Source organism: Serinus canaria, chromosome 3, assembly GCF_022539315.1.
Source record: "Serinus canaria isolate serCan28SL12 chromosome 3, serCan2020, whole genome shotgun sequence".
Lineage (NCBI taxonomy): Eukaryota > Metazoa > Chordata > Aves > Passeriformes > Fringillidae > Serinus > Serinus canaria.
The window spans coordinates 71,381,499-71,395,436 of NC_066316.1; the positions used below are offsets into that span (position 1 = coordinate 71,381,499).

The following is a 13,938-nucleotide window of genomic DNA, read 5'->3' on the forward strand; positions in this document are numbered from 1 at the left end:
AGTGGCTAGGGATTTTGGATTTGTCTGGCTCAGAGACAAGGGAGGCTGGGGAACGTTGTCGCTTCGACTCTCTACATCTTCCTGAGGAGCCGAGGTGGAGAATAGAGGGAGGTGCCTGAGTCTTCTTCTCCTTGGTATCCAGTGATAGGACACATGGAAGTGGTTCATAGCTGCACCACAAAGAAGTTCAGACTGCACATTACGAAGCATTTCTTATGCCAAGAAGGTGCGTTCATCATTGGAACAGACCGTCTAGAGAGGTGGTTAATGACCCAAAACAGTCCATGTTCTAAGAGGGATTTGGACAATGTCCTGAAACGCACACTTATGTTTTGGTTCCAGTCCTGAGCTTGTCAGGCAGCTGGGTGATAACATATGGTCCCATTCCAACGAATTCTTTTCTCTCTTCTCTTTATCTCCGGGAGATTGGAGAGGAGAGGAGGGAGAGGAGAGGAGAGAGGAAGCGGAGAGGGAAGAGGAGCGGAGAGGAGGGGGAAGAGGAGAGGAGGGCGGGAGGAGAGAGCAGAGGAGAGGAGAGGCAGGAGGAGCGGAGCGGCGGGTGAGGCGCGGATAGGCTAGGAGCGGGAGAGCGAGGCGAGCCGAGAGAGGAGGGCGCGGCGCGGATAGGCTAGGCTTAGCGGAGAGTAGATGAGAGGAGCGGCGAGTAGGGAGCGGAGCGGGAGAGGTAGTGAGAGGAGAGGATGAGTTCGCGAGAGTAGCGTGCTAGTTCTCGGAGCGGTCTTCTCTTCTCGTCTCTTTCTTATCCTTCTCTTCTTCGGCTCTTTCTCTTCTCTTCTATTCTCTTCTTTCTCTTCAAAAAAAATATTAAGAGGGAAAACAAGCCCCAAAATGAAACACCACCAGTTTAACAATAATCCCACATGGAATCCATGAAGTGGAACAAGGTAAAGTATGGTAATATTATTTGTGTCAGTTTGGGTTATGAGAAATAAAAACACCATTCAAAACTGAAAATTCTGGATATCTAGATTAGTGTAGGGAGGAGCAGAAAAGAGGGTTGTTTTCAAGAGGAAGGCAGACACTAGTTCAGGCCACAATAACTGAGCCATGGTGTTGTGGTAGTTGTTGTAGTGCCGAAGAGCAAAGGCAGAGGAGTGTGGAACCAAGCTGGTGGTAGCAAGGAGGGACACAAAAAAAAAAATAACAGTGCAGGAACCATAGTTAGGCAAGGTGACGAAGTTGCGTTCAGGTCATTCCAACATCTCAGCATGAGCAGGAAAGGAAGAATCTGAACCAGGTATAGGTGCAGCACATCTCAGCACCAGGGAAAGGAGAGGCAAGACTGACCAGGAATAGGCTCTTCACCCGTGTGGAGGGAAAGGGAAGGGGTCAAGGAAAGTGGAGGACCATATTCACAATCTACTAGGAATTCAGGGACCTAATTAGTGTTAGTGCATAACATCGTTAGTGTTCTCTTTCTCAAAAGATGATAGAATGAGTTGATAAATTTGTTTAGCAGTGCTCGGTGTGTTTGTATATGTTTTCGTTCTCAAAATTTCTACCGACAATAAAAATTTACTATGCACAGTCATTTACTAATTAAAACAGCTGATCTCCTCATTTGTTCAGCACATTCCATTGTTCCACTCTTTTGTGCTGTGTTTTTAAGCTGATGTAGAAAATATTTCTTCAGAAAAAGAATAGCTCAGAATCACCTGGGGAATGGAAAGCAATTTTGAGTACATGCTTATCCCTCCACCCTAAGAACTAACCACGTATTACACCCACAAACTTTCTTAACTTAATTCCATAACATCCGGTAGTCCCAAAGGTATTCTCTTTCTGTCAGAATGTTTTGACACATGAGGGTAAAGGACATGGTGCATGATCTGAATAATAGTTTAACAGCAGAAAACTGAATAACTGCAGTGGGTTTGGTGTTGCATTAAAAAAGGTTTCTTGAGATTATGGTCTGTGACATTGAGAGAATAATAAATAGGTTTCTCTCCAGAAGATGATAACCTATTGCTTAGCGTTAACAGAAAAATCTTTCTTCCAAGAGGAGAGAATTGAGCTACTCCTGAATATTTAATGACAAAAGTCAGAGATTTTATTTTGTTTTTTTCAGCATTGCAAAATTGGAACTAATAAACACTTTCTTTACAGAGTCCTGGACATGCTGATTGAGATATTTGATCAGCCTAGGTGAAAAGATTTTGGATAAAAAAATACATGGTCATTATAAGCCTTTTGATTTCTCAGTTAGGTGGTTTTAAAACCACTGACACATTGCAACTGAAATTTTGAAACTTGCCGTGAAATTGTGTTAATTACAGGCTGCAGAATGTTTCAGGGATTTTTATTTGGGTTTTTTGAGTGGGTTTTTGTTTTTTTTTTTTTTGGTTTTTTTTTTTTTTTTTTTCAGAAAGATTGGTTGGTTTGGGGGGTTTGGTTTGGTGGTGATTTTGAATTTTTTAGTGTGATTTGGTTGGTTCATTTTTGTTTTTCATACAGATGCATGAAACACGAGGCCTAAATTTGTAGAAATAAACAGATGTTTCTCAAAACGAAAAAGTACCTAAAAGAGTGGCTGAATTTTAGAAACATTGTCCTTTCATTGAAATTATCATTTGTGATGAGTTTTCATCCCCACTGACAGAAGAGTGATTTTTTTTTCTTCTATAAAGACCTCAGTACTGAGAGTGAAACCAATTCTATCAGGAATCTTTCTTGGAAAAAAGTTTGCAATACAGGAATTTCTAAACTTAGTTCTTGGTACCCGGTGAGCAGCAGGGTGTAGGTGGAACACCTGTTTAAGAAAAGAAGTTTTCTTCCAGTCCTGGCCACAACAGAAGCATGTGTGTATAAGCTAACTTTTAATGTCTCATTCTGTTCTTTCCACTTAAAACATTCATAAGGACATGCTCTTTTACCCGCATCTGGCATCATGGGCAGAATACCAATGGTAATAAAGACTTGACATATATTCCAAAATGCTGGCTATTTTGAAGCCAAATGTGCAATTGTCTTGATAGCTCAGGGCAAGTAAGTTATGCTCTCTAGCAGGTTTTTTTTTTTTTTCTCTCTAGAAAATCAAAGATAAATTTAATAGGAATTTCACAACTGAATCAGCTGACTTAGGAACTGAAGTGTGAACTCCAAAAGAATCTGTTCTTTGCCACATATTGTATAGTCTCACAATTCTCATGCATCAAAATCTCTTCACCAGGGACAAACCATAAACCTCACAATTTTTTTTTCCTACTGGTCACTATAGAAAGCTTTCTCTATTGCTTCTGTTGATAACAGTCCGGATGGATATTGCATGTTTCAGCATTAATGATGGGCTTAATCCTGCTGTGATAGGGGACAGGGACTCCTTTTGAATACAGCAATTAGTTCATGGCCAAGTGACTGTGTGTGAAAACATGTTCACCAGAAAAGCTATTAAGTCAAAACTTTTTATGAAATATTTATGCTCACTGGGTGTGTCTAGACATAATCAACCAACTTTTTAATGAATGCTTCAGCATAGAAGCAGTCTAATTTATGAGCAAGCAAGAGTGCACAACACACTAAGAAATCCAAATGCCTTGATGAATGAAATACACGTTACAGCACCAGACTAAACCTACTAACTAAAACTAAGCAGTTGGTAAAACCACTTCATCAGCTGGAAATGAAGAGGAGCTGATATCACTGTCAGGTTCCAGACAGAAAAATAAAAGTAAGTGCTCATGGATTGGTGTTGTCAGTCAAATACAAATTTTGATTAGGTCTCTAAACTGCAGGAACTTACTGCCAGTTTAAAATTCTAATGAGGGGAGGCTAAGAATATTACTGACATAGTGGTTTTTTTTTGAAAAAGATGGATTGGTGTCCAAAAATCATTTGAACTAATCGTGTTTATTAAGTTAAGATTTGTCTGTGGCTGAGGTATCACTTCTTACTGGTTAAAAAAATACGCAGTTTTTTCTTTGCAAAAAGTATAAGAACTGCCCAATCTACGTCCTGACTCCAAGGAGTGTGTATTCTCCTAGTGGTGAATGGGGAGAAGAACCCCTGCTTTTCTTTCCTGGAAACATTAATGTTGAAAAGAGAGAAGTGAGGAACACAAGTTATCTGTCTTTTGATTAGAAAGTGAAATATAATACAAAGACAGTAGTTTTATTTGCATATTCTTGATTGCAAAAAATGACAGTATAGTGAATTGTCATGATGATCTGTTCTCTCATTTTGACTATATGAGTATGAAAAAGAATAAAGAGTAGGGAAAAAAAGTTTTTATGTTTAAGCCGATGATACTTGAAGATCTCTTCATGTTCACTGATTTACCTGAGTAGTGGGATGGTCTCTGCTGAACTTGCGAAAAGGGGGGAAAATTCAATAGAGCAATACCTGTTCTTGAAGAATATGGGCAATAGGCAATGAGCTAGGGATTTATATAAATCTGCTTTTTATAACCCCATTCAGTGCTGAGCTACTGTCATGACTAGAATTTCTTAAACAAAAATTGAAGATCTTGCTGAAATCTGTTCCAATATTTCTTGCTCAATGTCACTATGAAAACCAGAAGGCTGGTTGAGAAGATTAATCAGAATAATGATCGTCAAATGAATACTAGAACTGTTCTCAATGTGACATGATTATGTATGCTCTCAGTTATATTCAGCTTGTATTTTCCACATTACATTATATCACATCAAAGATTTATGGTACAAATGATGCCAATGGTATCAATTGAGGTGTGAAGTGTGGATAACACCGAATTAACTAAAGAACATATCTAAACTAATGTGCTATAAAAAGAAGTTTTTTATTTGGACTTACATGTTGTAATGTATAAAAACTGACCAGAAATCCAGTAGTGGAATGTAAATATTACTTACAGGATAGTTGTAGCTTTAATCTCCTTGTTTTGGAGGAAAAGTAAAAATGTTCGGAAAGAAAAAAAAGAGAAGCAACGGAGAGCGTGCAGTGTGAGAGAGATAAGTCGGAATTTGATGAAAATAGACTGTTAAGTAAATCTCAACAGGAGAACTGGTTTGGATTCTGCATTCCCTAAGGAAAAAAAAGACTTAAAGTAAGTAAATTATAAAATTGATATGCTGGCTTTTGTTGCAAAAATATTTATTTACATAAAATTTTCTGGAATAAGTAAAATAAAAAAGTATAGTGAGGAAAAATGGTTAATTTAAATAAACCACATAACATAGTTGGTGATCAGAAAACTCTGCACACTGTTTCACTACCAGACAACCACTTTTCCCGCTGCTGGAAAACGGGTGTGAAATTTGAATAAGAAGTTCTATGAAATGGGGGGGGTGGGGGGGGGGGGGGGGGGGTGGGTTGGTGGGGGTGAGCGGGGGGGGGGGGGGGTGGGTGGGGGGGGGGGTGGGGGGGGGGTGTTTCGTCGGGGGGGGGGTGGGGGGGGGGGGGGGGGGGAGGGGGGGGGGGGGTGTGGGGGGTGGGGGGGGGGGGGGGGGGGGGGGGGGGGGGGGGGGGGGGGGGGGGGGGGGGGGGGGGGGGGGGGGGGGGGGGGGGGGGGGGGGGGGGGGGGGGGGGGGGGGGGGGGGGGGGGGGGGGTGGGGGGGGGGGGGGGGGGGGGGGGGGGGGGGGGGGGGGGGGGGGGGGGGGGGGGGGGGGGGGGGGGGGGGGGGGGGGGGGGGGGGGGGGGGGGGGGGGGGGGGGGGGGGGGGGGGGGGGGGGTGGGGGGGGGGGGGGGGGGGGGGGGGGGGGGGGGGGGGGGGGGGGGGGGGGGGGGGGGGGGGGGGGGGGGGGGGGGGGGGGGGGGGGGGGGGGGGGGGGGGGGGGGGGGGGGGGGGGGGGGGGGGGGGGGGGGGGTGGGGGGGGGGGGGGGGGGGGGGGGGGGGGGGGGGGGGGGGGGGGGGGGGGGGGGGGGGGGGGGGGGGGGGGGGGGGGGGGGGGGGGGGGGGGGGGGGGGGGGGGGGGGGGGGGGGGGGGGGGGGGGGGGGGGGGGGGGGGGGGGGGGGGGGGGGGGGGGGGGGGGGGGGGGGGGGGGGGGGGGGGGGGGGGGGGGGGGGGGGGGGGGGGGGGGGGGGGGGGGGGGGGGGGGGGGGGGGGGGGGGGGGGGGGGGGGGGGGGGGGTGGGGGGGGGGGGGGGGGGGGGGGGGGGGGGGGGGGGGGGGGGGGGGGGGGGGGGGGGGGGGGGGGGGGGGGGGGGGGGGGGGGGGGGGGGGGGGGGGGGGGGGGGGGGGGGGGGGGGGGGGGGTGGGGGGGGGGGGGGGGGGGGGGGGGGGGGGGGGGGGGGGGGGGGGGGGGGGGGGGGGGGGGGGGGGGGGGGGGGGGGGGGGGGGGGGGGGGGGGGGGGGGGGGGGGGGGGGGGGGGGGGGGGGGGGGGGGGGGGGGGGGGGGGGGGGGGGGGGGGGGGGGGGGGGGGGGGGGGGGGGGGGGGGGGGGGGGGGGGGGGGGGGGGGGGGGGGGGGGGGGGGGGGGGGGGGGGGGGGGGGGGTGGGGGGGGGGGGGGGGGGGGGGGGGGGGGGGGGGGGGGGGGGGGGGGGGGGGGGGGGGGGGGGGGGGGGGGGGGGGGGGGGGGGGGGGGGGGGGGGGGGGGGGGGGGGGGGGGGGGGGGGGGGGGGGGGGGGGGGGGGGGGGGGGGGGGGGGGGGGGGGGGGTGGGGGGGGGGGGGGGGGGGGGGGGGGGGGGGGGGGGGGTGGGGGGGGGGGGGGGGGGGGGGGGGGGGGGGGGGGGGGGGGGGGGGGGGGGGGGGGGGGGGGGGGGGGGGGGGGGGGGGGGGGGGGGGGGGGGGGGGGGGGGGGGGGGGGGGGGGGGGGGGGGGGGGGGGGGGGGGGGGGGGGGGGGGGGGGGGGGGGGGGGGGGGGGGGGGGGGGTGGGGGGGGGGGGGGGGGGGGGGGGGGGGGTGGGGGGGGGGGGGGGGGGGGGGGGGGGGGGGGGGGGGGGGGGGGGGGGGGGGGGGGGGGGGGGGGGGGGGGGGGGGGGGGGGGGGGGGGGGGGGGGGGGGGGGGGGGGGGGGGGGGGGGGGGGGTGGGGGGGGGGGGGGGGGGGGGGGGGGGGGGGGGGGGGGGGGGGGGGGGGGGGGGGGGGGGGGGGGGGGGGGGGGGGGGGGGTGGGGGGGGGGGGGGGGGGGGGGGGGGGGGGGGGGGGGGGGGGGGGGGGGGGGGGGGGGGGGGGGGGGGGGGGGGGGGGGGGGGGGGGGGGGGGGGGGGGGGGGGGGGGGGGGGGGGGGGGGGGGGGGGGGGGGGGGGGGGGGGGGGGGGGGGGGGGGGGTGGGGGGGGGGGGGGGGGGGGGGGGGGGGGGGGGGGGGGGGGGGGGGGGGGGGGGGGGGGGGGGGGGGGGGGGGGGGGGGGGGGGGGGGGGGGGGGGGGGGGGGGGGGGGGGGGGGGGGGGGGGGGGGGGGGGGGGGGGGGGGGGGGGGGTGGGGGGGGGGGGGGGGGGGGGGGGGGGGGGGGGGGGGGGGGGGGGGGGGGGGGGGGGGGGGGGGGGGGGGGGGGGGGGGGGGGGGGGGGGGGGGGGGGGGGGGGGGGGGGGGGGGGGGGGGGGGGGGGGGGGGGGGGGGGGGGGGGGGGGGGGGGGGGGGGGGGGTGGGGGGGGGGGGGGGGGGGGGGGGGGGGGGGGGGGGGGGGGGGGGGGGGGGGGGGGGGTGGGGGGGGGGGGGGGGGGGGGGGGGGGGGGGGGGGGGGGGGGGGGGGGGGGGGGGGGGGGGGGGGGGGGGGGGGGGGGGGGGGGGGGGGGGGGGGGGGGGGGGGGGGGGGGGGGGGGGGGGGGGGGGGGGGGGGGGGGGGGGGGGGGGGGGGGGGGGGGGGGGGGGGGGGGGGGGGGGGGGGGGGGGGGGGGGGGGGGGGGGGGGGGGGGGGGGGGGGGGGGGGGGGGGGGGGGGGGGGGGGGGGGGGGGGGGGGGGGGGGGGGGGGGGGGGGGGGGGGGTGGGGGGGGGGGGGGGGGGGGGGGGGGGGGGGGGGGGGGGGGGGGGGGGGGGGGGGGGGGGGGGGGGGGGGGGGGGGGGGGGGGGGGGGGGGGGGGGGGGGGGGGGGGGGGGGGGGGGGGGGGGGGGGGGGGGGGGGGGGGGGGGGGGGGGGGGGGTGGGGGGGGGGGGGGGGGGGGGGGGGGGTGGGGGGGGGGGGGGGGGGGGGGGGGGGGGGGGGGGGGGGGGGGGGGGGGGGGGGGGGGGGGGGGGGGGGGGGGGGGGGGGGGGGGGGGGGGGGGGGGGGGGGGGGGGGGGGGGGGGGGGGGGGGGGGGGGGGGGGGGGGGGGGGGGGGGGGGGGGGGGGGGGGGGGGGGGGGGGGGGGGGGGGGGGGGGGGGGGGGGGGGGGGGGGGGGGGGGGGGGGGGGGGGGGGGGGGGGGGGGGGGGGGGGGGGGGGGGGGGGGGGGGGGGGGGGGGGGGGGGGGGGGGGGGGGGGGGGGGGGGGGGGGGGGGGGGGGGGGGGGGGGGGGGGGGGGGGGGGGGGGGGGGGGTGGGGGGGGGGGGGGGGGGGGGGGGGGGGGGGGGGGGGGGGGGGGGGGGGGGGGGGGTGGGGGGGGGGGGGGGGGGGGGGGGGGGGGGGGGGGGGGTGGGGGGGGGGGGGGGGGGGGGGGGGGGGGGGGGGGGGGGGGGGGGGGGGGGGGGGGGGGGGGGGGGGGGGGGGGGGGGGGGGGGGTGGGGGGGGGGGGGGGGGGGGGGGGGGGGGGGGGGGGGGGGGGGGGGGGGGGGGGGGGGGGGGGGGGGGGGGGGGGGGGGGGGGGGGGGGGGGGGGGGGGGGGGGGGGGGGGGGGGGGGGGGGGGGGGGGGGGGGGGGGGGGGGGGGGGGGGGGGGGGGGGGGGGGGGGGGGGGGGGGGGGGGGGGGGGGGGGGGGGGGGGGGGGGGGGGGGGGGGGGGGGGGGGGGGGGGGGGGGGGGGGGGGGGGGGGGGGGGGGGGGGGGGGGGGGGGGGGGGGGGGGGGGGGGGGGTGGGGGGGGGGGGGGGGGGGGGGGGGGGGGGGGGGGGGGGGGGGGGGGGGGGGGGGGGGGGGGGGGGGGGGGGGGGGGGGGGGGGTGGGGGGGGGGGGGGGGGGGGGGGGGGGGGGGGGGGGGGGGGGGGGGGGGGGGGGGGGGGGGGGGGGGGGGGGGGGGGGGGGGGGGGGGGGGGGGGGGGGGGGGGGGGGGGGGGGGGGGGGGGGGGGGGGGGGGGGGGGGGGGGGGGGGGGGGGGGGGGGGGGGGGGGGGGGGGGGGGGGGGGGGGGGGGGGGGGGGGGGGGGGGGGGGGGGGGGGGGGGGGGGGGGGGGGGGGGGGGGGGGGGGGGGGGGGGGGGGGGGGGGGGGGGGGGGGGGGGGGGGGGGGGGGGGGGGGGGGGGGGGGGGGGGGGGGGGGGGGGGGGGGGGGGGGGGGGGGGGGGGGGGGGGGGGGGGGGGGGGGGGGGGGGGGGGGGGGGGGGGGGGTGGGGGGGGGGGGGGGGGGGGGGGGGGGGGGGGGGGGGGGGGGGGGGGGGGGGGGGGGGGGGGGGGGGGGGGGGGGGGGGGGGGGGGGGGGGGGGGGGGGGGGGGGGGGGGGGGGGGGGGGGGGGGGGGGGGGGGGGGGGGGGGGGGGGGGGGGGGGGGGGGGGGGGGGTGGGGGGGGGGGGGGGGGGGGGGGGGGGGGGGGGGGGGGGGGGGGGGGGGGGGGGGGGGGGGGGGGGGGGGGGGGGGGGGGGGGGGGGGGGGGGGGGGGGGGGGGGGGGGGGGGGGGGGGGGGGGGGGGGTGGGGGGGGGGGGGGGGGGGGGGGGGGGGGGGGGGGGGGGGGGGGGGGGGGGGGGGGGGGGGGGGGGGGGGGGTGGGGGGGGGGGGGGGGGGGGGGGGGGGGGGGGGGGGGGGGGGGGGGGGGGGGGGGGGGGGGGGGGGGGGGGGGGGGGGGGGGGGGGGGGGGGGGGGGGGGGGGGGGGGGGGGGGGGGGGGGGGTGGGGGGGGGGGGGGGGGGGGGGGGGGGGGGGGGGGGGGGGGGGGGGGGGGGGGGGGGGGGGGGGGGGGGGGGGGGGGGGGGGGGGGGGGGTGGGGGGGGGGGGGGGGGGGGGGGGGGGGGGGGGGGGGGGGGGGGGGGGGGGGGGGGGGGGGGGGGGGGGGGGGGGGGGGGGGGGGGGGGGGGGGGGGGGGGGGGGGGGGGGGGGGGGGGGGGGGGGGGGGGGGGGGGGGGGGGGGGGGGGGGGGGGGGGGGGGGGGGGGGGGGGGGGGGGGGGGGGGGGGGGGGGGGGGGGGGGGGGGGGGGGGGGGGGGGGGGGGGGGGGTGGGGGGGGGGGGGGGGGGGGGGGGGGGGGGGGGGGGGGGGGGGGGGGGGGGGGGGGGGGGGGGGGGGGGGGGGGGGGGGGGGGGGGGGGGGGGGGTGGGGGGGGGGGGGGGGGGGGGGGGGGGGGGGGGGGGGGGGGGGGGGGGGGGGGGGGGGGGGGGGGGGGGGGGGGGGGGGGGGGGGGGGGGGGGGGGGGGGGGGGGGGGGGGGGGGGGGGGGGGGGGGGGGGGGGGGGGGGGGGGGGGGGGGGGGGGGGTGGGGGGGGGGGGGGGGGGGGGGGGGGGGGGGGGGGGGGGGGGGGGGGGGGGGGGGGGGGGGGGGGGGGGGGGGGGGGGGGGGGGGGGGGGGGGGGGGGGGGGGGGGGGGGGGGGGGGGGGGCGGGGGGGGCGGTCGGGGATGTGGTGGGGGGTCGGGGTGGGGGGGGGGGGGGGGGGTTGGGTCGGGGGGGGTGGGGGGGGGGGGCGGTGGGGGGGTGCGGAGGGGGGGGGTGAGGGGGGGGGGTGGGGGGGGGGGGGTGGGGGTGGGGGGGGGGGGGCTGGGGGGGGGGGGGGGGGGGGCTGGTGTTTGGGGGGGGGGGGCGGGGGGGGGGGGGGGGGGGTGGGGGGTGGGGTCTGGGGGTGGTCCGTCGGGGGGGGGGGGGGGGGGGGGGGGGGGGGGGGGGTGGGGGGGGGTCGGGGGGGTGTGGGGGTTGGTGTGTGGGGGGAGTGTGGCGGGGGTTTGGGCGGGGGGGGGGGAGTGGGCGGGTGGGGGGGGGGGGGGGGGGGGGGGTGGGGGGGTGGGGGGGGGGGTGGGGGGGGGGGGGTGGGCGGGGGGGGGGCGGGGGGGGGGGGGGGGGTCGGGGGGGGGGGGTGGGGGGGGGGTGGTGGGGGTGGGACAACATTAATTCTCTTAGGTCTTTTTTTGACAATCCTGTTCTAAGAAATAATTGCAGTTGTTAACAGCTGTTGTGCCTGGCTCCACCATCTTCTACAGATTCTCCGAAGGAAAAACTTAACGCTCTCTATGGGCGGATGAGAGCTATTTGCAGCTCCTGAGATACGTTTAGAGTAGATCTAATCAAATCTCTCCTCTAGTCAGGATCATTGCCAGTGAACATTGGTTGAACCAAATAATCTCTTTCTTCGAAGGGAGAGAAAAAGTGGAAGGAAATGAATTCTTTCGGCTAAGCTGTTTCGGTGTTTCTAGGGGTATAAGTTCACAATTCCATTTTGCTTCTATCACGTAGGTTCATCACAATGTTCCTATCATAAATTCAATTTTTTTCTGATGAAAAAGGACATGTGGCGGAAAGTTCCAACTGGCAGTACACTTATAGTTGTACTGCTGATGATTTTTTTTTACTCTGTTCTGCTGGTGAGAAGTCTGACAGTTTAAGACTAAAGAATCTTGAGCCAGAATACTAAAGTGAAGCGCGAGCACAAGGAATACTGATGCTGCCAACACCAGTACTAAGCCCTCTTTAACAGAGCTCGCAAAGAAACTGTAGCTGAGGCATGCTATTCTGCAAAGATAAAGGTTTGATTGGAGGGATTAGACCACAACAGGTCTGGGACTTTTTATTCAAACAAGTTCTGCATAATATGTTTTTGGCATAATAATCTTAGCATATAATTTATATGTCCATAAATGACAGCGGTGCATTACTAAGAGGTAGTGAGAATCAATTTGTGTGTTTTGGGATTAAATTTGGGTTGGTTTGTTTATTTTAAATAATGGCTAACTTATATGTAATTTTCCTTTGATTTTGATCATTATGTACTTTATTTCAACTGAAGGAATTTTTGTTTGTTCCAAATGTTTGAATATTCTGTCCTTATTTGTGTCACTCAGGTCAATCTTATGAAAAAACATGCTGGTTTTGAGGATCAGGACTAAGATTTTTTTTTTGATAATTTGATAGTCTCTGCATTCTTTTTTTGATAGAAAATTGAACCATGAACTTTTGCTAAGTTACAAAAATGAGGATTTAGTAATTAAAACATACAGGAAGCAGATCTCAGAAGGCTACCATATAGAATTATCCTCTGAATCTCAAGAGATCTTCCGGTATTCACGACAAGTTGACAATCTTTATGCAAAGAAATGATTTATTTATGTGCTGTATTTTTCCACTGTCTCTCACCTAAAGAATATTTTTGTTTAACTTAAGGAAATCCTACTCTCTCACCAACAGCAACCATCAAAATGCCAGTCAAATAAACATAATCCCATTAGCCCACTGTGACATAAATAATGGTCTTGGCACTTAGCCTAAGCAAATACTAAGTAGCTTTTGACCATCTAGTAAATACCAATGTAACACATCCACCAAAGTTTAAATCATTTCTTTTAGAATTATTTGAGTGACTTTCGACAAATCTCACAATTTTATTTTTGCTCTCCATCATGAAATTAATCTACATGGCATAAATAAACGCCATCCTGGGGACTTCTCTTTCAGATATGTCCCCACCTCAACTGGGTCTGACTTTGAATCATGGGGGAAAGTCCCAGACTATAGGGTCAGGAATTCCTTCAGGATTTGGCCCATATTCTCCCATTTCCCACACCACTTAGGATTTTCCACACCTGGGTCTATTCCTGAGTCAGGGATCTCATCAGCCCGGCTAGAAATCTCAGCCCTCATTCTAGAGATGCAGCAGACTATATAGAGCAAGCTTACCAGATTGAGTACTAGAAAGATGGTCTCTTTAACATTCAGGGGAAACTGAACATTCTCCAAAAGCGATGCAACAGATTCAGAGGAGAAGAAGGAAAGCAAAGGCTGAAAAGCCTCACCCCCTGCTCTTCCTCTAACAATCTGGATGCATAACCATAGCCATGAACCATTCACACCTGGAGCAGACCCCAGCATGTTTACAAACTTCTTGCAAGCTATTACCACCAAGCCCAGCAGGATAGCTACTCTGGTCACTGCCCCTCTGCTGTAAAAGCTACGTATTAGAGACAATACAAGAGCTATTTCTGGATAAGAAAACAAACCAAGGGACCATAGAGGTATTAAGATCTCAAAAAACCTTAGGGACCAGAAATGCATGCAAGCCTTCCCCCAATAGACATTATGAATTCAAAAAGCATGTCTATTAACTGCTTTACACTGAACAGAATAATGGTAACCAAAATGCACTCAAAACAGGGTCTCTCCACTCTCTCTCGAGCCTCACATTGGGCGCCAATATTGTCCTGGTTTAGGGCCAATTTGGAGAGAATCCCCAAAAAGGGCTTCTCCAAAAGCAAACCCACAGGCCCCTTCCCCAATTGGTTCAGGAAGAATTCCTCGGAGAGAGGTGGAAAGAACCTGTTTATTTGACAAGCACAGCACCCCCCAGCACACACAATGAACAATACCGGATGACACCACTCTTCCACTGCTCTGAGAAAGATGACAAATTCAGAAAAGTCTCTCCTGGGGTTTGCTGTTGTCAGTCCTCCGGTGTTGAGGCAGCTGCTGCAGCCACAAGGTGTAACCTCTCTCTCTCGGTGTTCTGAATCCCAGTCCGGAGCAGTCAGCAGGTCCAACGGGGGGGGGGGGGGGAGAACAGTCCAGAAAGGAATTTGGACTGTTTAGCTAAGGTAACTAATGAGAAGGGGGGAAAGAAGCAAGAGCAAGCAAAGCAGAAGCGAAGCAGAAGCAAGAGCGAGAGCAAAAAGCAGGGCAAAAAGCAGAGAAGCCGCAACATGCTCTGGTGCTATCTGTATGTCCCGCCGAGTAGCTGATAGGAGGCCCAAAACAAACTCTCACTCTGCCAGTCTTAAAGGCACAGAACATAATATCCAGCATAAAT

At 63.5% G+C, this 13,938-nt stretch overlaps 1 protein-coding gene across 1 annotated transcript in view; it reads right to left on the bottom strand.

The window, feature by feature from the left end:
* Positions 1 to 13,938, bottom strand: part of LOC127059345 (basic proline-rich protein-like) — a 49,205-nt gene that overhangs the window by 15,168 nt on the left and 20,099 nt on the right. Inside the window, exon 2 of the mRNA XM_050971890.1 lies at positions 5,429 to 8,167. Within this exon, the coding sequence (XP_050827847.1) occupies positions 5,429 to 8,167 (2,739 nt within the window). The remainder of the gene's footprint in view (positions 1 to 5,428; positions 8,168 to 13,938) is intronic.